The 25,745-nt window shown below is 40.4% G+C and overlaps 3 protein-coding genes across 4 annotated transcripts; 2 read left to right on the top strand and 1 right to left on the bottom strand.

Annotated features, from left to right (window-relative positions):
• Positions 1-706: 706 nt before the first annotated feature.
• LOC112051946 (zinc finger protein 431) lies at positions 707-4,454 on the top strand. 2 transcript variants are annotated; one of them, XM_024090798.2, is made up of 8 exons: positions 707-990; positions 1,241-1,373; positions 1,577-1,709; positions 1,878-2,023; positions 2,381-2,505; positions 3,107-3,344; positions 4,129-4,211; positions 4,307-4,454. In XM_024090798.2, exons 1-8 carry the CDS (start codon positions 881-883, stop codon positions 4,422-4,424), a joined length of 1,086 nt encoding a protein of 361 aa, XP_023946566.2. In that variant the 5' UTR covers positions 707-880; the 3' UTR covers positions 4,425-4,454. The 2 variants fall into 2 exon arrangements, with proteins under 2 accessions (XP_023946566.2, XP_023946567.2); XM_024090799.2 differs by having other exon boundaries at positions 1,577-1,703.
• Positions 4,455-5,392: 938 nt separating this feature from the next.
• LOC112051947 (40S ribosomal protein S24) lies at positions 5,393-6,044 on the bottom strand. The gene is made up of 2 exons (XM_024090800.2): positions 5,885-6,044; positions 5,393-5,779 (listed from the first exon to the last, which is right to left on the bottom strand). The coding sequence occupies exons 1-2, from the start codon at positions 5,932-5,934 to the stop codon at positions 5,431-5,433; spliced, it is 399 nt and encodes a 132-aa protein (XP_023946568.1). The 5' UTR covers positions 5,935-6,044; the 3' UTR covers positions 5,393-5,430.
• Positions 6,045-11,388: 5,344 nt separating this feature from the next.
• LOC112051941 (monocarboxylate transporter 14-like) lies at positions 11,389-25,180 on the top strand. The gene is made up of 6 exons (XM_024090792.2): positions 11,389-11,508; positions 17,832-19,366; positions 19,439-19,921; positions 20,567-20,785; positions 21,708-21,993; positions 22,301-25,180. The coding sequence occupies exons 2-6, from the start codon at positions 18,104-18,106 to the stop codon at positions 22,435-22,437; spliced, it is 2,388 nt and encodes a 795-aa protein (XP_023946560.2). The 5' UTR covers positions 11,389-11,508; positions 17,832-18,103; the 3' UTR covers positions 22,438-25,180.
• The last annotated feature ends 565 nt before the right edge of the window (positions 25,181-25,745 follow it).

Here is a 25,745-nt window from a genome sequence, read left to right on the forward strand (position 1 = left end):
ATATTCGATATTGAAGCCAAAAATATTTCTTGTTTATTTTGTCTGTCCGTCTGTATTTAATGTTGACCGGGCATCACGCTGAAACTACTGAATGAATTTAAATGTAACTTGGCATGTTTCGAGACCTTAATACGTAAAAAGGTATAAGGATACTTTTTGTCGCGAAAATTAAATCAAAAGGTCATGAAACAGTGGTGAAAGTTTGTATGGTCTCTCATTTTTAAAAATTGGTAAGTAAAACCAAACTACCAAAAAATACATTTTAACTCCTTCATTTTTGAAGTTAACAAGCTAAGGACTTGTTATAGTATTAGATAATGATGGTAATTAGTCGAAAGTTAAGTTTATAATTAGTTCAACACGCGCCTTTATAACACCTGATCTGGATTTACCGTCCAAAAATCGTTTGCACTCGACTAAAATACTAATTTAGTCTGTACGGCCCTTAATAGGCCGAAAAATACTAAAGTAGTGCGAACTAGGCCTTAATGGTAGTAAATATGGTGCTGCTACAAAGCGAGTTTATTAGTTCTATTTTATTTACTTCTACTCTGTCACACTAGAATAAGTATGACGAAAGAAAAGAATACTCATTTGTAAAGTCTTCTAATTACGGTAAAATTCTTTGCTTGAATGTAGCTGTCAGTGTCGAATATCAATGTCACTGTCAGTTGTCGATTGTCAATGTCAATTTCAATTTAAAATTAAAACAATTTGTGATTGTGTGTTGCGTCAAAAAATTGTATTTTAATTTTTACTTTTTACGTTATCTTGTGGTTTGAAATAGCTAGACTAGAGTGCAGTGTAGTAAGAACTAAAAACGAAGCAAATAGGAATTAGTTGTGAAACTGAATGGTTATTAATTCATTAGTTCTTCACAATGACAACAATCTACCTTGCAAGGAAATTTTTAACAGCCACTACAACTCAACTAGAAATGGTTCAATTACTAAAAAAACGAAACAAACAAGAAATGGCTGAAACCAAGAAGTAAATTCACCACTGTTACTAACGTACCGTTCACAACTTTACTGTGACAACCTTTACTTTACAACTTTTACAGTGATACAGTCCTTTATTAGAGTTTAAGTTGATCTACTACATGCTTCAACAACTTTTGATTTGAAATGAATTTTTTGATTAGTTTGTCATGTTTTCTGCTCAAGCTGATTTCATTATGATTTATCTGTGTTCTGTGATTTACCTCGTGCAAGAGTTCTGTATTTGGCTTCCTTTTCAGATCTTTACGAAAAATTTATAAAAATGTAATAAAAAATTGTAGACTATGCCTCAGGCCTGCAGAAACTAATATTTTCAATAACAAGGCAGGTGTAAATTATGCAGAAGATATAAAACAATTTTTGGATGTTGAGGTTTGTTATCATTGGTTAAGTTGACACAATTTAGTTTATCAGTAGTTAGAAGTGCTTGTGCAGATGTCACCACTCACCACACACCATTGTAGTGCTCTCACTTAGTGCTGGCTGTGGGTGGCACATCTGCCCAATCACTGTATGGTCAGAGACCATTGCCCTACAGTACAGCCATTGATTGATCTATTGTGAGTTGTTCCCAGGTGGGCCACGGTGACGGCCGGCCGCAGTACATTTGTGTGGCGTGTGTGAGCACGCTGCGTGACATTGCTCAGTTGAAACAAACGGCCCAGGTGTCACAGTGGAGACTCCAACAAGAAGCTGCACTGTGTAAATGTACAATTTTGATATATGTTCTACTACTTGCATGTTAGCCATTTACACAATTTCACAATTAAATATACTATAAATTATTTAAACATCTATAACTAATTTTGAATATTTCTGATTTTATTTACAAGATGCTAAACCCTGATCTGGATTTCTTTGTCTTTATGCTTTTAGTGTCAAAAAGATTTTACAATGACTTTGTTGAATGTAACGGTTCTATCGCAAAAAGAAGTCTGTCTTCTGTCAAAGAAGAAATAGACTGTCACAATGAAAATGATGTGCAATGGGAACAGTATAAAAAGACTATTAAAACCACCAAAGTGAGTATAATCCACTCTCTTATCATATGTCGGAACCTGGTGCGACCAGCACCAGACCAGTGTTGTGTGCTACATATTATGTCTCAGGACTATGTTATGCTCCTACCTAGACTATGTCAAAATCAAAGTAAAAAATTCAATTTATTTCAATTAGGCTTAGTTTTGCACTTTTGCACTATTTTTTTTTTACCTTACCATTTTTTTGAAATGAAAAGTCTGTTAAGTTATGTAGTAGAGAAACACAAATGAGCTTCAAAATGTAACTAGACAGACAGACAAAACCAAATGGGCTTGTTGATATAATTTAACTATTCTGTATTATAAAAATGTTTTTGACTGTTTTTCATTTGTTTGCAGAATGACAGAGGGCTTTGCCACAGTAAAGTCAAAGTAAAGAAGAGAGCGAGGCGTGCCATCGTTCCGTGTGTGTGTGAGGTCTGTGGTCTGAAACTCAAAAGACGGGAAAACTTGAAATCTCACATGTAAGCAACATTGCTATTCAACATTTAAAACATTTTTCAAACTTCTTTACACACATTTGCTGGTGAATGTGTTGAGAAAAGTGTAATCAGGCGAAAGTGTTAAGAGGGAGATGTAGTTAGAGAAGCTAGAAAGAGAGACAGTTATGTTTACTTTAGTAGTGTGGTCTATAACATGCTCTTATTTATTACTAGCGGACGCGCGCGACTTCGTCCGCGTGAAACCCTAATACTACCCTACCCTACTCCCAGTCAACAGCTACCCTACCATACTGGGGATGAGTCGCAACTCAACCCTACTCTTACCCTACTGTTACTTTACCCGTCCCCTACCCGACCACATGACAGAAGCTTAAAAACTGTAATAACTTCTCCTGCTTTCCAAACATTTCCCTTCACTGCTCTGCTCCTAGTTGAAATCCGTCGAGTAGTTTTTGTTTCAGAAAGACACACAGACAAAAACTTTTTTCCTGATAGTTATTTTCGAAATATATTTTATGTACATGTCTCTGACGTCTCAATTTTATAACAAGAGTCAGTATGCTAAGATATTAAGGTTAATAAGTAGTAATAATCCAACAGCGGGATTCGGTGTGTGTTGCAGGCTGGTGCACTCGAGCGCGTTCAACTTCCCGTGCGAGGCGTGCCCGTACCGCGCGCGCACCGGCGCGGCGCTGGCCATGCACCGGCGCCGCCACTCCGGCGCGCGCCCCTTCCGCTGCCCGCACGCGGCCTGCGCCAAGGCCTTCCGCAGCGCCTCCAACCTCGCCTCGCACCGCCGCACGCACCTGCCGCCGCCGCACGCCTGCCAGCACTGCTCCAGGAGCTTCCGCTTCAGACAGGTGCGACCGTCTCATCACCTTACGTTACGGTTGATGGAGTACAGCCCCATAGCAGGAGCACATAAGGCTATCGGACCTCTAGCTGATCTCTGATAGTATCATTCTGCCATCCCGTGGACTGTCTATCTAATGTGTGATTAGTTCTAGAACTGTAAACAAATGTGTTGCAAGTCATTGTCTTGTGGAGTTCAATCCTTATTAGGCTTATCGGCTATCATTTGGTGTACCATCTTCAAATGTCCTAGTCAAGTATGTGTTTACATATCAGATGCCTCAGTCATTAGTCAAGATTTTGCCGAGATATTAGGGTGAATAAGGTGTTGTTTCTTATGATATACTTATGGATAATAATATCCTCACCATGCACATCATTTAGTTAGGATATTCAATACATAATAATAACTACTTATTATCTTTACATAGACTGGATTACATTTTTTTCTATTTTTGTATGAAGAATACATCTACACAGAATACATCTACTCACCAAGTTTCAACAGTATAACTCTTAGTTTCAGAAAATAGTGGCTGTGGCATATGGACAGACAGTCAGACAGACATGACAAATCTATAAGGGTTCCATTTTTGCCATTTGGCTATGGAGCCCTAAAAAGTTGACTTTGCGTCTTTATCCAAGCTATATCCAATTGGTTCAATAGTTGCAGCCTTAAGGAAGTAACTAACATACCTGTACACTTTTGTCTTTTAATATTTGTGTTAAAATAAAAAAAAAAAACTAGTGTTATTAAAAGGCATTAAATAATAATAAAAACATATGTTTCAGATATTAGAGCATCACGTAGCAACACAACACAGCAATGCAAAGCCTTTCAGCTGTTCTCAGTGTGGAAAGTCTTTTGCAACTCGGTAAGTTGCTGGTTTGATAAAATAAGATATGCAAATATTTGGAAACATTAGTAAAATTGCATTATTGAATAAAAATTCTAAATTGATTGTTACAGAAAAATACTCCTCTGTCACGAGCGCAAGGTCCACAAGCGACCCTGCATGAGGATCGGCACCACGCCCAGCTACATCACGGCTCAGGAGCACTCTCAGAAACTATTACAACAATCATAGAATTAAATATATGCACTTTAGACCACTTTACTACTTTACTTTTATTTCATTCAGATTTTTACTACACCTAATTAAATTACAAATTTTATCAAGTCTCCTTGCAAATCTAAGAAAGTTCTTTTGAGCAGTTTTAAAGATTTTAACTTTTTATTTTAAAGAATATTTGCCGTAATTACTTTTTATAATTTGACCAGTACTCCAATTCCCCTCCAACTTGTCAGGAAAAACTATTGGGGTGTGACAGTGTGGGTATGACAATAGTCCGGCGAGCAGGAGACCAACCACCACTAGGTGAAGTTTTAGTTAACAATTTATAGCCCAGAGTAGGGAAGTTGGTGGTGTAACTCCCGAGTGCCTCAGAGAGTATATTAAGCCCTTAGTTGGTGCACAACTTATCTTGAGATGGGGGAAAGAGACGTCAACTAATAGCTGCAAAATCAAAATTATCCCAACAAAAGAGATAAATATTTACCCCGCGAGTATAAGGGTAATATATTTTGTTACATCAAGCGTAAGGTGGCTGAAATTAACCCATATAGATCAATAGACATTTTAATATGTTCATTATGTTTTAATTCACTAACAACATGAAACAAACAAGACCAAACTTGTAACTTATACTTTTCTGGTGCCATAAACCACTTTGTACCGTTCTTTCCAGTATAATATGGTTTGTTACCTTTGCTTTCACATTCTTCGGATATTACTCTGTGCAGTTACAAAAAATATGGGCCGCACAACTTGATACACAACAGTTATTACCAAGTAACATCTACACTGCTCATAGGTAGGGCTATAATATTATTATTCTGCTGAAAAATAGCCTAATTGTCATTACTTATCAAAAACAGGTGAATGGTGATTAATTATTGGAACATTTTCTTAAGATTAAACTCTGATTTCAAGGTTTATTCTAATAAAATTTACTAATTTTAACTTGTATGGGAATTTGAAAAGACAAACACAAGTGATTTTTATAATTTTTATTTACTTACAAACTGTCACATCACTTCTTGGCGGCCGCCCCGACCTTCGACTTCTTGGTGCCGCGCACCTTCTTCATTCTGTTCTTGCGCTCCTTGCGCTGCTTGCGCGTGGGCCTCTTCTTCTCGTACAAGCCGTGGCGGGCGAGCCTGTGTTTGGGTTCGAACTTCTTAGCTAGATCCAGGGTATCGTATATTAAACCGAATCCGGTCGATTTGCCACCACCGAAGTTCGTTTTGAATCCGAACACGAAAACTACGTCAGGTGTCACTTTGTACATCTTGGCGAGCTTCTCACGGATCTCTGTTTTGCTGACAGTGGGTTTGCCCGGGTGCAGCACATCGCAGACCATCTGCTTGCGCGCCAACAACCTGTAATAAACACAAACTTTTTCACATAACCTGTCATGGTTAGCCATGTTTCATTTCCGTATCACAACATGTTTCTCGTTCAAAACTAATATTCTGAACTTTTACCTGTTGGTCATGAATTTGCGAGTGCGAATAGTCGCTGTTCCTTCACTCATTTTGTATTATTTTGGAGATTTCGGCGTAAAATACGCACGTGTCTCACAACTCCACAAGTCCACAAAGAAAAAGAAAAAAATGTTGTAAGTGTTGCCACTTGCCAGAATGCCAGTTGCCACCACAGATTAGATATAAGTTACTTGTTGCCACAGCCATGAGTAGTTATGTTTTGAACCGTTATATTGATACAGACCACTGACAAAATAATTGTCAATCGTTTTTGAGGGGGACGAGGCATAGAGGAATTAGAAAATGGAGATACATCGCACTCAAATTCACGAACAAAATTGTCTGTCGTTTTTTTGAGGGGGACGAGGTAAACTCACACATCAAAAATATTTAACACCATTAAAAATATTCTATGTCCATACACTACACACAACTATAAATTTGACTCGCAATACAACACGCGTATTGTTACACAGACTAACAGTCACATTGCTTAGACTATTCACAGATTAAATACATAGAATATTCGATTACTGATCGATGTTTGGCTGTTTCGTCAAAAGAATCGATTCTTTTTATAAATTGTTTTTATTACAAATTTGATAAAATTAAGGTTTAAATACTTTCAAATGAAACGTTACTCCGTCTTTTACTAAACTACAAGTTTTTGGCCGTTTTTTATGCCATTTAACTACACAACCCGGCATTTTTAGGGAGCTCTTTACACGACAAAAACGATTACAACAATGAAACATCGATTCTATAGCAATACTTTTTTTAAACGCGTTAGATCATAGATTTTTGATCTAAATGTGTAACGAGTTTATGCGATGATTTTGTTAGTCTGTGCAAAAATTATTCGTGGATGTATTGCGATCAAAGGACATGTCCCAAAATAGGCCTTTATTATTAAAAATTTATTAGCAGTTAGGTCGTATTTTTTATGGATAGAAGATACAAATTGGTGTTGAGAAAAAAAAATCATAATTTTTGAAATCCGCATTAATTAGATAAATATTTTTTTTGTTTCGTACCCTTGTCTATAAATTAAACATAGACAATACTGTAAAAGTGTTCAAAACAGCCAATAAAACACCTGGAATTGAATTCATATCCATTGTACGCTGTCAATGTCATGTAATATTGTCAAATGTCAATATGACACAAGTTAAAAAAAAACATTAAATCGTAGACAGAGAAGCATTATACAAAAAAATCCATAAATTGCTTTAAAAACGCCTTAAACGAACGCTACGACGCGAAGATCATTGACAATTTATCAGAATGTGATTTACAAGCATGTTACCATGACAAAAATTCTTAAATAATGTTGTCAGCTAATGAAAAAAATACATTTTATTTAATTAATAATAGAAAAATGCGGATTCCAAATTTTTTTAATTTGAGTTTTAAGCCCTATATTTTATGTTCTTCTAAGATAAAAATAATTTGTTCTGCTTAGTTGACTCTCGGAATAAAGGGCTAGCCTCCATACAAAATTGGGACATGTCCTTTATAAGTAGTTGTCCGTAGTCTCTAGATATATAATCATTGGTTTGAAATATGTTCGATGTGTGAGTTTACCTTTGTCCTCCATAAAAAAACAACAGATTTGTTGGTGAATTTTGGTGCGATACTAGTCCATATGTATATGGTTTGAGCTCACAGTATATCCCTTTGACCCTTTGACCCCTAATATCTGTGTATCTAAGGTATACCCTTAGACCATTAATAACGGTATAGCCAATTAAACAGAGAAAACAAATGTGTTGTCATATTCAAAAATTTTTCGATTTCTTATTAACGTCTTAAATTAATCTGTGTTCGACTCTCCCTACTTCGCCTTCTCAACGTCCGTCCGCCTCGCCCAGCCTCGCCCGATTACACTTTTCGTAACGCAAGCTCATATTAATCTGTGATACTCCCCAAGTCAAGCGTGCGTAAAAAAGTTTTGCTTCAAACTAACTATTTTTCAGATAGATATTATAAACACGAAAGTTTGTATGGATGTTTCTTAGACCATTAATAATGGTTATTAATGGTCTAAGGGATGTTTGGATGTATGGTTGGATGTTTGTTACTCTTTAACGCCGCTACTACTTTTTAACGAAAACTGATGATTTTGATGATATGAATGTTTGTTACTCTTTCACGCCTCAACTACTGAACCGAGTTAGCTGAAATTTGGTTTTAAGATATATTATAGCCTGGATTAACACAGACTACTTTTTATCCCGGAAAAATCCATGGTTCCCGAGGGATTTGTGAAAAACTAAATTCCACACGGACGAATTCGCGGGCCTCCGCTAGTGCATTTATAATCTGAAATTAAAAGATTCTCGAGTCGTCATTGTTCACGCATATACGTACGTACGATCACGTATGTCTATCACGTTCCATCATAGAGGAATAGAAAAGGTCGAAGCGTTCCATTTACCGCAATCTCAGACCAATTACAAATCTGAGACCGCAATAAGTACGTGTACAATACTGTGAGTCTCAGAGGATACAATTTACAAATGAATAGAATAATTACTAGACCTTTAAAACACATAAACGGATTGGCTACAAGACATCAATCAATTTAAGTATGTTTAGAAGTCCCCGGGGAGATCATAAAATATTACCATCAAACCAGACGTTTTATCATAATGAATCCGCCGCCCCCGCGCTGGTAATTTATGTACTGCAGGGATGTAACGGAGGTAGTTTTATCGGAACCGAAATCGGAATCGGAGTTTTCAAATTTGGTTTATCGGAATCGGAATCGAAATCGGAGGCAGGGTCAGTTTGTTTAAGGACAAATAAAACATGATTTATAGTCAATTCTTTTCATTTTTATTTTTTATTATAAAATAAAAAACAACTGTGAAAAAAAATTGGCATAATTCCAAATAAACAAAAGATAAAATTAATGAATTTAAACTTTAATTAAAATTAAAACCCAAAGTAGCGTGTTACATTCCAATAAATGAACAAAAGCTAAAACAAATTAAATCAAAATGGACTCCAAAAGTAATGTATTGTACTTTATGAACAAAAGCTTTGATGCTTTGTCTACATTTTATTTCTTAAAGAGTCGTAAATTAGGCCAGCACCACTAAAAAGTTGTTCGCTAGCTACCGAGCCCGGTGGACATGACAAATATTGCCGGGCAATTGATTGTAGGGGCTGGAATTTTGTATTTCCATTTACTTTCCACCACAATAACGGATCATCACTAATACTTATACGATTTTGAACATGTATGAACCTGTTGGGCACAGGCCGTCGCGCGCCGCCCGCTTTGTTTCGTTCGACCTCCGATTAACATCCGATACAAAAGTATCGGAACCGAAGTCGGAACCGAAAGTGTAATAAGTAATAATCGGAAGTTCCGACTTAACGGAACCGGAATCGAAGCTCCGTTACATCTCTGATGTATTGCATTGATTTGAAAAATTCTTTCAGCATCAAAGTTCTACATTATCCTTAATGTAGGATAGATTTTATTCCCGCATTCCCATGGGAACGGGAACTGCGCAGGTAAAACTTAGTTGCGTCTGTTAGTTATATAGCTAGCGGACCCGGTCAAGCTTTGCTTTGACATTTGTGTGCACTTCTTCCCTGTTCCCACCCTACCCCTACCCTATCCCCACTCTTTTCCAACCCAACTCTTCCCCTACTTTAATTTAATTTACTAACTTTAAGCTAGCAACACAAAATTTGTCGTAAGAATAAAAAGCTTAATATTTGGTAGCCTCGTACCTCCAGTCTCCATTTCTTACTCTCACGGCTTACCTGACACCTCGTTACGTGAGTACTGAGTCGTGTTTCGAACTTGTCTCGGCTGACTCTCATCTGACACCTCGTTACGTGAGTACTGAGCCGAGCTCCGAACTTGTCTCGGACTCTCAACTGACACCTCGTTAGGTCAGTAGGTACTGAGTCGTGTTCCAAACTTGTCTCGGCTGACTCTCATCTGACACCTCGTTACGTGAGTACTGAGCCGTGCTCCGAACGTGTCTCGGACTCTCAACTGACACCTCGTTAGGTCAGTAGGTACTGAGTGGTGTTTCGAACTTGTCTCGGCTGACTCTCTTCTGACACCTCGTTACGTGAGTACTGAGCCGTGCTCCGAACTTGTCTCGGACTCTCAACTGACACCTCGTTAGGTCAGTAGGTACTGAATCGTGTTCCGAACTTGTTTCGGCTGACTCTCATCTGACACTTCGTTACTGAGCTGTGCTCCGAACTTGTCTCGGCTGACTCTCACCTGACACCTAGTTACGTGAGTAGGTACTGAGTCGTGCTCCGAGCTTGTCTCCGCTAACTCTCACCTGACACCTCGTTACGTGAGTAGGTACTGAGTCGTGCTCCGAGCTTGTCTCGGCTAACTCTCACCTGACACCTCGTTACGTGAGTACTGAGCCGAGCTCCGAACTTGTCTCGGACTCTCAACTGACACCTCGTTAGGTCAGTAGGTACTGAGTCGTGTTCCGAACTTGTCTCGGCTGACTCTCATCTGACACCTCGTTACGTGAGTACTGAGCCGAGCTCCGAACTTGTCTCGGACTCTCAACTGACACCTCGTTAGGTCAGTAGGTACTGAGTCGTGCTCCGAGCTTGTCTCGGCTAACTCTCACCTGTCACCTCGTTACGTGAGTAGGTACTGAGTCGTGCTCCGAGTTTGTCTCGGCTAACTCTCACCTGATACCTCGTTACGTGAGTAGGTACTGAGTCGTGCTCCGAGTTTGTCTCGGCTAACTCTCACCTGACACCTCGTTACGTGAGTAGGTACTGAGTCGTGCTCCGAGTTTGTCTCGGCTAACTCTCACCTGACACCTCGTTACGTGAGTAGGTACTGAGTCGTGCTCCGAGTTTGTCTCGGCTAACTCTCACCTGACACCTCGTTACGTGAGTAGGTACTGAGTCGTGCTCCGAGTTTGTCTCGGCTAACTCTCACCTGACACCTCGTTACGTGAGTAGGTACTGAGTCGTGCTCCGAGTTTGTCTCGGCTAACTCTCACCTGACACCTCGTTACGTGAGTAGGTACTGAGTCGTGCTCCGAGTTTGTCTCGGCTAACCATGACTGAACCAACCTTCCTTTATTTGTGCGATACGACTTAAGTATATGTAAAGTAATGGGAAGAATCACAATAGATTTTGATACCTCGAATCGGTTCGAATCGAATCGGTTCAATTAAAAATGCCAATGCAAATATATAATAAAAAATATTTTTTTTTATAAAAACACCTACTAAGTACTCGTAGACTCACACTCGGTTATTGTATAACTTCTGCATCCATTATAATTTAATAATAGAACGAGCTGCGTGTTGTTGTTGTTCCATGTTCGTGCAGCGCCGGTACTCGGTCAACAGATACCGTCGTTTACCTACGTCACGGAAGCGAGCCAGGATACCTTGACCTCTCGTCGCGATGTTGCCGTCTCGAGGAGTGTATCGCGCGGTGGGCGCCGCCCGGGCGGTCCACGCGGGGGACCCCGACCCCCTGTATCGATCGCGCCGTGGCGGCGGGCGCCACAGCCACACGGAGCGCCGCTCGCTCCCGGCCGCCCGCGCTCAGCCGAAGGGTCGGTACAGCGCAGCCTGCAGCCGCTCTCTCTGCCCGACGCGCACAGGTGAGTACCTGACACGACGCCTTCAGTGCAGTCAGCTGTCGCAGCGTAGGTTTCGCTAATACAAGAAGTTCTGTTTTCAAAGATTCCGCGATACCGAAACACTCGTAATATAATATAGGTAGTAGGTAGGTATTACTAGTAGTACTACAGTAAGTACCTAGTTCTTATTTATATTTAAATACATATTTATTTTAATCAATGCCGCTGTGACTGATATATATGTAAAGTGTGTAACTTTTATACTTTAAATTATTATGGTTTGTTAAAGTATAATAATAGTAACTTTTTGCTGAGGTTTAAAAATGTACCGTTCGTTTTTAGACGGATGATAAAGGTTTTATATTACATTACAGCACATGTGCATTTTACTTTACATTACAGCACATGTACGTAATGAGATACATTACAATATTGAAATTGTTGAAGTAACAGATACTTTACGAGCAAATCTATCTATACTATCTATACTAATCTATATCTATATCTATACTAATATTATAAAGAGGTAAAGTTTGTAAGTTTGTAAGTTTGTCACATTTTTTAAATGGGGTAATCTTCGGAACTACTGGTCCGATTTCAAAAATTCTTTCACCAGTAGAATGCTACATTATCGGGGAGTGCTATAGGCTATATTTTATATTAGTATGATATATATTCGCTGAGTTAACACAGTTTTAGTCGTACAGGTCGGACCGAAAATCCTCTTAAGCAGACTTATTCGCATGCGCTGCCTTAACCATTGTGTAAAATTGAAATTAATGTATGGAGGCTTTATGTATCTTTAAAAGTTCTACAAAAAAGTCCGCGACACCATATATCTATCTTCTATATATTAGCAGATATAGTACCTTTTGTGTTTTAAAAATTATAAATTTTATATACTTAGGTTTGCGTCATTATTTATGCTACTTAACTTAAATTCTTATCAAAATAAATTATTTAATAATCACAAGGATATTATGGAGATAAGATTTGCCCTTTATAGTATGTTAATTAGTTAAATAGTTTCGGAGATAATACAAAATTTCTAAAAGACGCAGAAATTAAGCTACATGACGCCCCGCGCTTTCAATTACGTAGTTCCCGTTCCCGTGTGAATATGGGGATCAAACATAGCCTGTGACACTCGCAAATAACGTAGCTTTCTATTGGTACAACAATTTTCCAAATCGGTCCAGTAGATCCAGAGATTACCTCGTACAACCACACAAACTTTACCTCTTTATAATATTAGCATAGAAGTCTCTATTTCCCTTGGTCATCGCACCACTCTCGAAGGGCTGGACCGATTTTGCTAAGGGTAGGAGTAAGATAGATAATTTATAGAGTAGGGTAGGGTACGGGTAGGAAAGCGTAGGGGTAGTGTAGGGGTAGGGTAGGGGTAGGGCCGGGGTAGGGTAGAGGTAGGGTAGGGGTAGGGCCGGGGTAGGGCCGGGGTAGGGTAGAGGTACGGGTAGGATAGGGAAGTGGTAGGGTAGGGGTAGGATAGGCGTGAGATAGGGGTACGGGTGGGATAGGGGTAGGAAAGTGATAGGGTACGGGGAGGGTCGGGGTAGGATGGGGGTAGGGTACTGGTAGGGTAGGGTAGAGGTTGGGGTAGTGGTAGGGTTGGGGTAGGGTAGGGTAGAATTAGGGTAGAAGTAGGGTAGGGTAGGGGTAGTAGTAAAGTTGACAACGAATTTTACGCGGACGAAGTCGCGGGCGTCCGCTAGTGTGTTATAAAGTAATATATTATGATTTGTAACAAAACATTTACAATTGATAACTTTTCGGTTGGCCGAGTAGTTATCATAGTAGTAGAGTAGTAGTAAAAGCTACAATCAATCAGGAACTAGGGATGGCGATTCTTTCCGAAAAAGATCGATTTTTAGATCGATTCGAATCGTGACCTGACGAATCGATCTACAAAAAAATCGAGGTCTAAAAGATCGATTTTCGAAAAATCGATCTTTTTTCAAATTCGCTTTTACAATGTACTTATAAATCAATTTTATTAAAAACAAGGCAAATGTTATAATTAACGATCTTTTAATCAGTAAAATCAGGGAATTCGATAATAACAATTATTTTTATTTCCATATCAAAGTATCAGATCAGGTAGAAAACAAGACATTATTTTCAAAATTTATTATTTACAAAACAAATAGGTACTTTAGCTTATAGTTCCCAATGCTTAATATCTAAACTTTTTAAAAACAAAAGTCTGTCGAGTCTACTGGGATCCAAGCGGTTCCGTTCATCACTTGCGATGTTTCCGACAATTGAAAAAAGGCGCTCACAAGGAACAGATGATCCTACAATACTCATATACATCATGGCTTTTGAATAAACGTGGTGATAAATAGAGTTTTTTTGTTCTTGCCAGTAAAGTCATACTTCAGGTGCACAACTGCCTGCGATAAATAATGTTTGAATTCTTCATTTAAGCCTTGACTTTCCTGTGCAAGTGCATTACACGAAGAAAGTTGCTTTTTCACAAGTAACTTATGAAAATCCCAAATTCCTTTATTCATATCATTATCAGTACCTTCTATAGAGTCGACATCCTCAATATTATTTTGTGGAAGTTGTTGCTGAGTAATATCTGAAATTGCAGTGTTGATTCTATTTATCGCTCTTGAACAGGCTACATGGTCAGTAAAATGATTTTTTTTAAATCTAGGATCTAAAATGGTCGCAGCAGCCAACAAATGAACTTGCTCGACACTCCCAAATCTTTTTTTAAGCCGTCCACAATTAAAGTTTTAGTTTTACAAGTATAAGTATAACAATACAACAGATAACATCTGTTCTTTCCTCAGACCAATTATTGTATAGGACCTGCCTCGCTTGACATTACTTTTCTGTCAAAGTATATGATCAACGATCTAATGCGATTATAAAAACCGTCTCTATAGTATCGATGTTAAATAGTCGTAATCCGTGTTCGTCGGTTAAAGAGCTCCATAAAAATACCTTTCTGTGTACCTAATTGAATGGTGTAAAAAACGGGCAAAAACTTCTAGTTTAGTACAAGATATATACCAAATCTAAGCTCGTTTTCCTCAGAAAATGACAGACTATTTTGTTCGTGACTATGAGTGCGATACAGGTCCTTCTATAATTGGTCTGAGGTTCTTTCAATGGCACAATAACAGTTATTGCAAATAACAGGCATCAATACATGCGCTAGTAAATAACAGAAACACCGACACTCTCTGTTATCTGTATATTTGTTATTTTGTATCTATCTTTGTCTCTTTCTTACTAACACGATTCATGCGAACTAAAAAGAGAAAGATTTGTTGCTATATAATATATATCGCCGTTACCTTCACACCGGTATGATTTATACAAGTTAAAGCGAGAAAGACCTATTATTTATTACTATACAAAAGAAACTAACGTCAACTCTAATTTGTCGTATTATGTCCATGGGGTATACAATACAACAGTAGTGTCACCTTGTGACTGTTATCCACCAACTTACGAAGTTTGCCATGCTTAGCGATTTAAGAGTTAGTAATATTTTCCCATCAATAGATGACGCTAATAGTTTCAATTTGGCTGTCAGCCATCTCGTGAGATTTTGAGTAATTAACTGGCAGCACTCTTGTAATACGGGCACCTTCAACTAATGGTATGGTTTATACCAAAACAGAAAAAATCGAATGTCGATTTTAAAGGGTGATGTATCGATCCAATGAATCGATCCAGTACTACATATCGATTTAAAAAATCGATTTTTTTGGCTCGAAATATCGATTATTCGATTAATCGATCTCAGATCGCCATCCCTATCAGGAACCTATACTATATAGGTATATCGGGTAGGTATATTCCGTGGGCAGAATTTATGAGAACAACTGTTCCTATCCAATTATTCCTCGCAATCATTTGTAGCTTCACAATTGCTATCACTCATAATCCCACAAATATTGTACACGCGAAAGTTTTTATGGTTGTATGGATGTACTTTGGTGTGGAGTGGTTAATAGTTAATAGGTATGAAATTTCATTTTAAACATTTCATGCAATATACAACGAAGGTTTAGACATATTTTAACGATTTTTCGCCAATGTAAAGTTATATTATCAAAAAGGAACAGGGATTGTAGGTTATACCTACGTACTTAATGGAAAAAATTTTAGAGATCAGTAGGAAAATTGTAAAAAAAACCTAATCCAATGCGGACGAAGTCGTGGGCTTCCGCGTATTACGTTCTGGTAGGTAGATACTTCGTAGAAGATTGCGAAGATAATTTGAAATATCAGAAATCAATCGATCAATCACAGCTGACACGGGCTTGGATGTAATTTGGGACAGATGTATGTATGTTGTATGTAGTCGGTAGCCCACATAGGCTCGTGTCTATCCCGATGGGATCCACGCGATTGAAGTCGCGAGATACCTGTAGTTCATTTTAATACATAGTTACCCGTATTACTCGTGTGTGTGTAGTAGTACCACAGAAAACATAAGTACACACGAGTAATACAAGTATTCGACTTACGGGCTACAGGCGTACCTACCTACTCTGATATATTTAGTTATGAATGCAAATTAGATATTATTAGAGCACTACGTCCTGCTATGATGGCTAGCCATGGTGTTTTTATAATTTAATAGGCGCAATAATCAATTCTACGCGCCTTTACTGATAGTGACGGAATAGTGTTACTGTTACTAAGCATTTGCAGTTTACTAGACGTTACAAACGCTTATGAACATTTGGACTGAGAATATAATTCAAGGTATGGTCGGATGGCGGTCGGACGTCCTCCTCATTATTATGAACATAAATCGATGTCCGCTGGCGCCGACAATGTCTCTGGTAAATGGTAATGTTCGAGGTCAAGGTCGACGGAGTCTTTATGGGCGGTAGGTAGACGTAGCGGAGCATCCGCCGGCGCCGCCATTGCTCCGTTCGTGAGACGGTTCGCTTGTGTTGTGTGTTAACAATATTAAAATTAAAGGTAACAAAGTGCGTGCCTTCAATAGCTGGGTCATGCCCTTACTCATATACACTTTTGGCATTCTAAAGTGGACTCAAACCGAACTGGATTCCCTAGACTGTAAAGTCCGCAAACTGCTGACGTCATACCGGATGCATCACCCCCGTTCATCTGTAATGAGATTGTACCTCCCACGCAAGTGTGGAAGACGTGGCTTCTTAAACGCCAAGAACCTCCATAATCGTGAGGTGTGCAATCTCAGAGATCATTTTCTCAAGATGAATGTGAGTATGTATCAGGATGTCGTTGCAGTGGATAAGGGACTTACCCCGCTATCCCTAGGCAAAGAGAACTGGCGCAAGCCTATAGTAATTAGTAACTCAGATCGTGTGGTAATATGGAAGAGCAAGGAGTTGCATGGACGATTCTACAAGGCCCTTACTGGGCCGGATGTAGATCAAATAACATCTGTATCTTGGTTGCAATTCGGTGACCTCTTTGGGGAAACCGAGGGTTTTGTCTGTGCAATTATGGACGAAGTTATAAAGACGAGAAACTACCGGAAACACATTATGAAAGATGGCACTCTAGACATCTGTCGAGCGTGTCATCGTCCTGGGGAGTCCCTCAGGAATATTGTGTCCGGGTGTTCTCACCTTGCTAACGGCGAATACTTGCACAGACATAATCAAGTAGCCAAGATAATCCACCAACAGCTTGCTCTTCAATATGGCCTTATCGATTTTGAGATGCCTTACTATAGGTACGACCCAGCGTCAGTTCTTGAAAATAGCAGTGCATTGCTCTACTGGGACCGAACGATTATCACTGACAGGTATATTGTAGCCATTGACCTGATATAGTGCTAGTCGATCGGTCAGTGCGTCGTGCAATAATTGTTGATATTACGGTTCCACATGACGATAATCTGGTTAAAGCCGAAAAGGAAAAAGTATCAAAATACTTGGACCTTGCTCACGAGATTACCGCCATGTGGAATGTTGAGTCAACTATTATTGTTCCGATAGTTGTTTCAGTCAATGGTCTTATAGCGAAAAGCTTCGACCAACACCTTAAGAAGCTTTCGCTTAACTGTTGGATCAAGAATCGGATACAAAAGGCAGTGATTCTTGAGACGGCGCGTATTGTGAGGAGGTTCCTCACTCTGGAGCCCTGACCACCGGTTGCTTGGGCACTCAAATGTCCCGCAGCGGGAGGGGAATTTTTTTTTTATAAATTTTTAATATTGTTTTGTATTTTATACTTATATTGTTAAAAATTAAAAAAAAGAAGTAATAGATAAATGAGAGAATTTAAAATTATTGAAACATAACTGAATGATGCATCAATAGAATGACGAATAAATTTTTCTTTTTGTACAATTCCAGATGGTCGCCGTGCAGCGCGCCCGCCGTGGTGTCTGACCGAGCGAGCGGCGCACGAGGCGTCCGCCGGCGCGCATGGGGCCCGCGTGCGCCGCGCTGCAGCTGTCGGCCCGGATGCTGGCGCAGAGCAAGCCGGTCTCTCTCAAACTGAACAGCGTGGCGCGCCAGTCCAGCCGGTACTCGGCTCGAGACCCAAGGTTAAGACGCTGAGCGCGACCGCCCCGCGCCGAGCCAGTATTACTATTTAGATATCGTTAAACTAGGCTAAATTAAAAATGGCATCGCAGAAAGAAATTCAAAGTGTCATTCTCAGAAACAGAGCTCCCCGCGACGGGCACGAACCCCGAGAGGCCGTTCGAGAATCGTTGTTGACAGACTCGACGTCGGGCATCGTCAGAGGCGACGAGGACACGACGAGCGTCGACTCCTTCTCGAGTCCGGACCTGGACGTCAGTAATAAAGAGTGTTTGTCGAAGTTTACAACCGGCGAGGTGCGCAAAAGTGTGCAGTACGAAGAAGACTTCGACGGAATCAAACTCGTTGCAAATAATAACACGGTCGAACCTGGAGATCGGCAGAAATCTACGAGCCGTGCCTTCGGAGCCGTGGAAGTTGGTCAAATTATAGAAGACCAGACGCTCGTGACGGACGATGACAAGAAAGTGATCATACCGGACGGTGGATGGGGTTGGGTCGTAGTGTTGTCGTCGTTCGTGATATCTATGATCGCAGATGGGATCAGTTTCTCCTTTGGATTGCTGTATATCGAGTTCTTGGAAGAGTTCAAAGCCAGCAAATCGACCACAGCTTGGATCGGCAGCTTGTTCATCGCCGTGCCGCTCCTGTCCGGTCCGGTGATGAGCGCGCTGGTGGACCGCTACGGATGCAGAAGTATGACGATCTTGGGAGGTATTATTTCAACCGTTGGCTTTGTGCTGGCTTCCATCTCGAACACTTTGGAGATGATGATGATAACGTTCGGCGTGATCGCCGGGCTGGGGCTCGGCCTCGTGTACGTGACCGCCGTCGTGTCGATCGCCTACTGGTTTGAGAAGAAACGAAACCTCGCGGTCGGCTTGGGGGCTTGTGGGACCGGTGTCGGTACGTTTGTTTATGCGCCGATGACACAATATTTTATTGAAGAGTTTGGATGGCGAGGGACTATACTTTTGCTGTCCGGTACTTTACTGAATTTGTGCGTCTGCGGTTGCGTTATGCGAGACCCTGAATGGTGGATTTTAGAACAAAAGAAACACAGAAAGTCTAAGGATGATGATAAAAGTAATAGAGAGGATGCCAAATCAAAACAGTCGAGCTCTGTGTCTGTTGCCAACGTGTGTTATGATAATGAAACACTCACTCGCGGAAAGAACATGAAGACGCTGATATCTAAAGAAACGACACCTGAACAGGTGATTAAAGATGAAGCGACTGATATACGAAAACGTGAAGATTTAGCCTTAAGCGATAAACAGAAAAGTAACCGCCACTGTGAGTCATTAGTTAACTTGCCGACGTACCTCACGTACGATGATAAGGTAATACAAATAATACTTGCTTCAAAATATGTTGTTTTATGGGTTTGGAGTTTCATAATATTTTTGTTTCAGGCTTCAAAAAAGTTGTTAGATACACTGGTCAATGATGCGAGTAACAAAAATGATTTACAAATCAAAGTCCCGTCGTTCACAACGCGCACTTCGGATGTAAATGTTGATGAAAACAGTCCACCTATAGTCAGATTTACAAAGGATGGTCTTCAAAGAACTCATTCAGAAAAGTTCGACCACACTAAGGAAAATATGTTAGAAAATTGTCAATTAAAACATCCCAAGTTAGGTCAAATAAGGAGATCCTTGTCTGAAACGAAAGACAACAAGCCTTTACTGAAACAGGACAGCAAAGAGAGTAGACGGGACTGGTTGAAGAAACAGCTCTCAGTAAATCACCATTACTTGAAAGATTTGAAAATGCCTTTAAACTCAATAAGTCATAGAAATGCGATGCTGAATATAAAAAGGTACAAGTTGAAAGCTTCTTCGTGTCCAGATATTTTCAAGAACTCTATGATAACAGTGAACGAACAAGAGGAGGTAAGATATTAGAATAAAGGAAATATTGAAAGTCTGTTACACTACACGGGCATATCTATAAATAGGGCACCAACTTAATTAGGAGTTAGGATCCTCCCAACCCTAGTATGTGAAGTAGGTAAGTATATTGTATAATTTTTATATGGCAGTTAAAAATCCTGTTTACGGAGATTGCTAGAACTTCGTCGTTCTTGCACTAATTTGTGTAAGTATAAGTAATCGTAAGTCAGGTAGTTCAACAATTATTGGCCTAACTTTACTACTACTAGCTACTGTTATATTACCGTTTTGGTAGATATTGATGACCCTTTAGTGCCCTATTTATCTTTCAACTTACTTAAGATAATATAGAAAACAATTGTTTTTAAGGCTTTATATTACGTATGACGTATGGCCTTTAGAGCTATAGAGTAGAGCGTGTCCGGAGAAGTACGAAGGAGTGCCGCCATGCTTATTGCTGCCGCCGATTCCAGCCTGAAGTGTACGGTTGCCGGTGTGATCGATATGCCACTTTGTAGGAGTATGACTTATTTGTAGAAAGTATAGTTTAGTTTTTAGTCGATTTTTCACTTAGCATGGGTGTGCCGTCTATTTGGTTCGAGCTACGGCTATGAAGCTGAAATGAGACGCGGGCAATCGTTGCAGAAGTGGTACGCCGAGTGCGCGCTGTGCCTGGGCGCCATGTTCGACGTGTCGCTGCTGACGCCGCCCTTCCTGCTGCTGTGCTGCGGCACCGTCGTCATCTTCGTGTGGTTCATCGTGCCCTACTTCTACCTGGCCGAGCTCATGACGCACCGCGGCTACTCGGAGGACGACGGCGCCTTCGTGTTGAGTCTGATCGGCATCGCTAACACTGTTGGCATGGTTGGTATGAGTATCCTTGACATTGGCAACATTGCGGCCTGGTACACATTTTGAAAATGTTATGGAATTACCTAGGCTTCTAGACGACTGAGTGCTACTGGAGCATAAGTATCCTAGTCTGCGGGTCTCCGTTTTGTTTTTTGCATCAAACTTTATTTCTCAGTGATTTTCACTGCATGGCAAAAGATTCTGAGCCTCGTCTGTCTCATCACCTCAATAGCTTAGTGGTAAAGGACCCCTTCTCTTCATTTCTGAGAGGTGGTGGTTCGATCCCCGTCCGTTGGACTATTGTATCGTTTCCACTTCTAACTTAGTTTTTCCGACTAATTAGAGGGTCGGGAGTACAGTATTTAAAAGATACTTTATTTAAAAGGTCATATTTAAAAGATACTCCATTCTACGAACGACCACCATTTTAATTTGAGGTGTTATTCAATAGGAACCTGCACTGATTTTTAGAAAACAAGATAAGATTTATCTCCAGAAAATCGTCGCTTATGTAATCTACAATTGAGATCTACATCTCGAAAAAGACACATCGTGCTTTTCCGTCAGGTCTTGAGGTGCCTCTAGATAGGTATCATATTCACCTTAAAATATATTCGCATTCAGTTAAATCACTGGCGGTGCCAAGTTCTCGCAGTTTTCGTGCGCTTCTGTCACGTAGGTGTGAGATTGCTCCGATTTTAGCCAAATTTCAGTTACGAGAGAATCATGTGATTCCTTCAAAACAATAAATGCCTACGTACGTGGGTACGGCTGCCAATTTAATGAAAACGAGTGTCGCATGTTACAGACGGTTAGTTTAATTGTCTCGCCTTCATTGTCTTCAGTATTGATGTCATTTCTAAAGTAATGGTTCTAAACCAAACTACACCCGTGAAATACTAACTGGTATTTCACGGATAGCTCCTCTGCGCAGGTGTCGCTGGGCTGGCTGGGCGACCGCTGCGCGCGCGTGAGCCTGCTGTACGCCGCGTGCCTGGTGCTGTGCGGCGCGGCGGCGGCGGGCGTGCCGCGCGCGGCGGCGGGCGGGCCGGCGCCGCTGGCCGCCGTGTGCGCGGCCTTCGGCCTGCTGTTCGCGGCCTCCTTCACCTTCACGCCCAGCCTGCTGGTGACGCTGGTGTCGCTGGACGACTTCACGCCGGCCTACGGGCTCGTGCTGCTGGCGCAGGGCGTCGGCCACCTCATCGGCCCGCCGCTGTCGGGTGAGTGAGCCCTTCGGTGCGATCTCAACTGATGTTACGTGACGATGCAGTCTTAAGATGCAAGCGGGCTTACTTGGAACACATCTGACGGTTTCTACGCGGTATCGTATCAGTGCCATGTCGTTGTCGGACGGAACAGCCACGGCCGATGCCTACCATCAGACCAGACCGAACCAATTCAGAAATTATAAAATCCTAAACGGACCCGAGCTGGCAATCGAACGTAGGACCTCTCTGTAGAGATTCAGAGCACTGGTAGAGCTCATGTGTAGTGTGGCAGCACCTGCAGTGACGTGCGTGTGTGCAGGGCTGATCTACGACGTGACGCAGTCGTGGGAGCCGGCGTTCTACCTGGCGGGCGGCTGGCTGGGGGCGGCGGGCGCGCTGGTGGCGCTCATCCACCCCGTGCAGCGCTACCGGCAGCGCGACCCCGGCGCCGCTTAGAGGGACTCCAGCGCCGCTTATAGTGACTCCAGCGCCGCTTACAGTGACTCCAGCGCCGCTTACAGTGACTCCAGCGCCGCTTACAGTGACTCCAGCGCCGCTTACAGTGCCTCCAGCGCCGCTTACAGTGACGCCAGCGCCGCTTACAGTGCCTCCAGCGCCGCTTACAGTGACGCCAGCGCCGTCTGCTGAAATAAGTTAAAACGTCGTCTAGAAACAGTACCTACATGCATAGTTCATCGCTCCCAATGAACGCCCGACGGCAGCCGTGCGACACTGAGGATAAATAGAATAATATACAAACAATACATTACAATAACAATATATTTCCAAAGCTTAAGTAGGTAGTCGTAACAGTCTGTGCGTGTGTGCGTGCTCTACTCGTCTACATGTATACAATATTGTATACTTTGTGTACTCTGTGGCACGTTGTCAGTCGGACGGCATTGATGCAATTGCTTATAATGAAACTAATTGTTACAATGGATAGTTGTACCCAATGACATTTTATAATAATAACATCATTGGTTGTACCTATTGCTTAAATAGGTACTCAAACGTTGGTAGTCCAGTCCAGTGATGTATATCATGTCGAGTACAACCAAGTTAAGTAATTTTGTGAAATATTATTATATCGGCAGATTCCTATCTTGTTATAAAATATAAACGTAATAGAAAATCCTGATCCATGCAACTCTGCTAATGACTATTTATCAGAAGTTATTAGTTAAGAAAATCTACCGAAGACGCTGTACTGGCACTCAGTGGTGAAATTATTAACCAGTTGGATAGCAAAAATAAATGCTTAGCACTATTCTTACTCCGCAAAAAGGATTCCCTTGCTCTTACAGAAACTGAAATGTATATTCAAAAGCTATTTAACCGGGCGCACTCAGAGAATCAAAATCGAAAATTATTGCAGTAATGATATTATATTACCTATGGTGTTCCCCAAGGAAGTGAGCTTGCGCCTACGTTATTTTTAATATATATTATGCTATTACATATGTTTTCTCTCTGTGAGCGGTCACTTCCAGCGCAATTTGGTATAATTATTCAGTCTTGCCTGTAGAATAATGAGTTTTGTGACTGCCCAACATGAAGAAAGTCCAAACTGTATCTCGGGTTAAAGTTAGATCATAGACTTAACTGATTTGCGTATATTGAACTAGTGTCTTAGTGAATTAGGATACTCATTTGGATTTTCAAAAACTATAGACATTTAGCTTCTAAGAACCTGCTAAGAACAGTCACACAGTGAGATGATGAATATTTTCGCACGACGCTTCAATAATAAAGCCGCGAACTTCAGTTTTGCATTAACTATCATGTAACTCGGTTTAGAAGCTTCGTTTCATAGCTCACGGCCCAAACTAGAGCTGGAGCGCCTCAAGTGCAGACTCGGGTCCGGATACATTCTAATGATAAACGCCTTGCAAGTTATCTTTGTTTATAGGTAGATACTTTCAAATCAAGATGCAATAACGAGTCCGCTGATAATAATCCAAAACAAGGATCAAAAACCAATCTTCTGATAACTATCTGATGAGATCTCGTATCGCGTTATCACTTGTGTTGTGTTGTGTTGTTGTTGTGTTGTTGTTGTGCGCACTCCTGCGCCCGTCGCGCGACAACATTTGTCATCCGCGACACCTCTTGACATTCGCACAGTGGCCGTCTTTCATCTCAATGCCTTGCCTTATTCTGAACTAGATACAATTTTTTCATTACCTCCTATGAATTGAGATACCAAGTATACCTACTACCTATTTCTTATAAGTAAGTAGGTACTTTATTCACTCTCCTACTACCCCTTCCTAAATCTATACTAATATTATAAAGCTGAAGAGTTTTTTTGTTTATTTGATTCAATGCGCTAATCTCAGGAAATACTGGTCCGATTTGAAAAATTCTTTCAGTGAGACTACAATGAACCAATAAAATAGTAGAATAAGTCGAAGTACCTAATGTATACCTACTTACTGAATTTTGTATTATGAAATGAATCTTATACCTATTCTGAATGAACTATTTATTAGAATCTTAGTGTACACATGAAATAACGGCAAATAAGTACTTAATAGCTATAGTTAAATAAGAATTTCCAAGTTTTAAACCATATTATTTTACAATTTTATAAATGTTTTTGTCAATTGTTCATTGGCCTACATTGGCAATACTGCGACTATCTATTACATACAAATATTCAACAAATAACGAACGTTGTACGACTGATTCGGATTATATATGACTTTCAAGATATACCTACCTAAGTACTCGTACATGTAAATGTTTGACATACGCATACCAATCTACATACTATATGTATGATGTTACTTGTATACAAATACTTCCCCATTTTCTAAAACATAATATTATAATGTACTTACCTAATTACTTGAAAGTGCACTCTATAATAACAATAATTAAGGGCCGCGGAAGTTTTAATGACAAACCGATGTTAGTAAGACTTCTGTAATAAACACATAGTATTGTTATTTAGTAAAATAAGATTTGTTACACGCACTGGTTATTTAACTCTTATACATATTATAAGTAGGATCATTTTCATAGTCTATGTACCTATATTGTAAAGTAATTAAAATGAAATTGTTAATGAGGTCAGTCTATCGCGCTGGCATTGCATTCATTACACTAGAGTGTTGGGTACACTTATACGTTATGTGATACTTGAACCTATTCATGTTTATTAAAAATAAAAACAATGTATTGCATTGCAGTGTCAAGTTGTTATTATTCACCTACTCATTGGCCCTCATATACTAGTTACGTACCTAGGTATACATATATTGTTTTCTGCGCCTATATAGGACAGAACAGTCAATTATTCTTTCTAACGTGTTCGAGTGAGTATATTTTGCTCGACATGAACGGTTTTGTCGGAAGGTCGAGTTACGAGAATAACTTTACCAGCTGTGATGTTTGTGTAGCGACTGGCTCCCTCTAAAGAAAAGGGATTTGGAGCGCAAGTCCACCACTAGGTCTGTAATTACCTACTGTTACTGTACTGTGTACTGTACTTTGAGTACTAATGATATATTATTACTCTACGGCTATAAGTAGTGTAAGTACCTATCCATTATCTGCACCGGCGCGGCCTCGACCGACAAGCGCCAGATAATTAACTCGCGACGACTGCTGTGACACACACGTCAGGCGTCAGGCGTCAGCGTCAGGCGTCAGGCGTCAGGCGCCAGGCGTCAGGCGTCAGGCGACGAGTAGGTACTTACGAGTATTAGTGTATCTTTCACATCATTCACATTGTTCATAGTATTGTTACGCACAAA

This window comes from Bicyclus anynana, chromosome 11 (genome assembly GCF_947172395.1).
Source record: "Bicyclus anynana chromosome 11, ilBicAnyn1.1, whole genome shotgun sequence".
NCBI classification, from domain to species: Eukaryota; Metazoa; Arthropoda; class Insecta; order Lepidoptera; family Nymphalidae; genus Bicyclus; species Bicyclus anynana.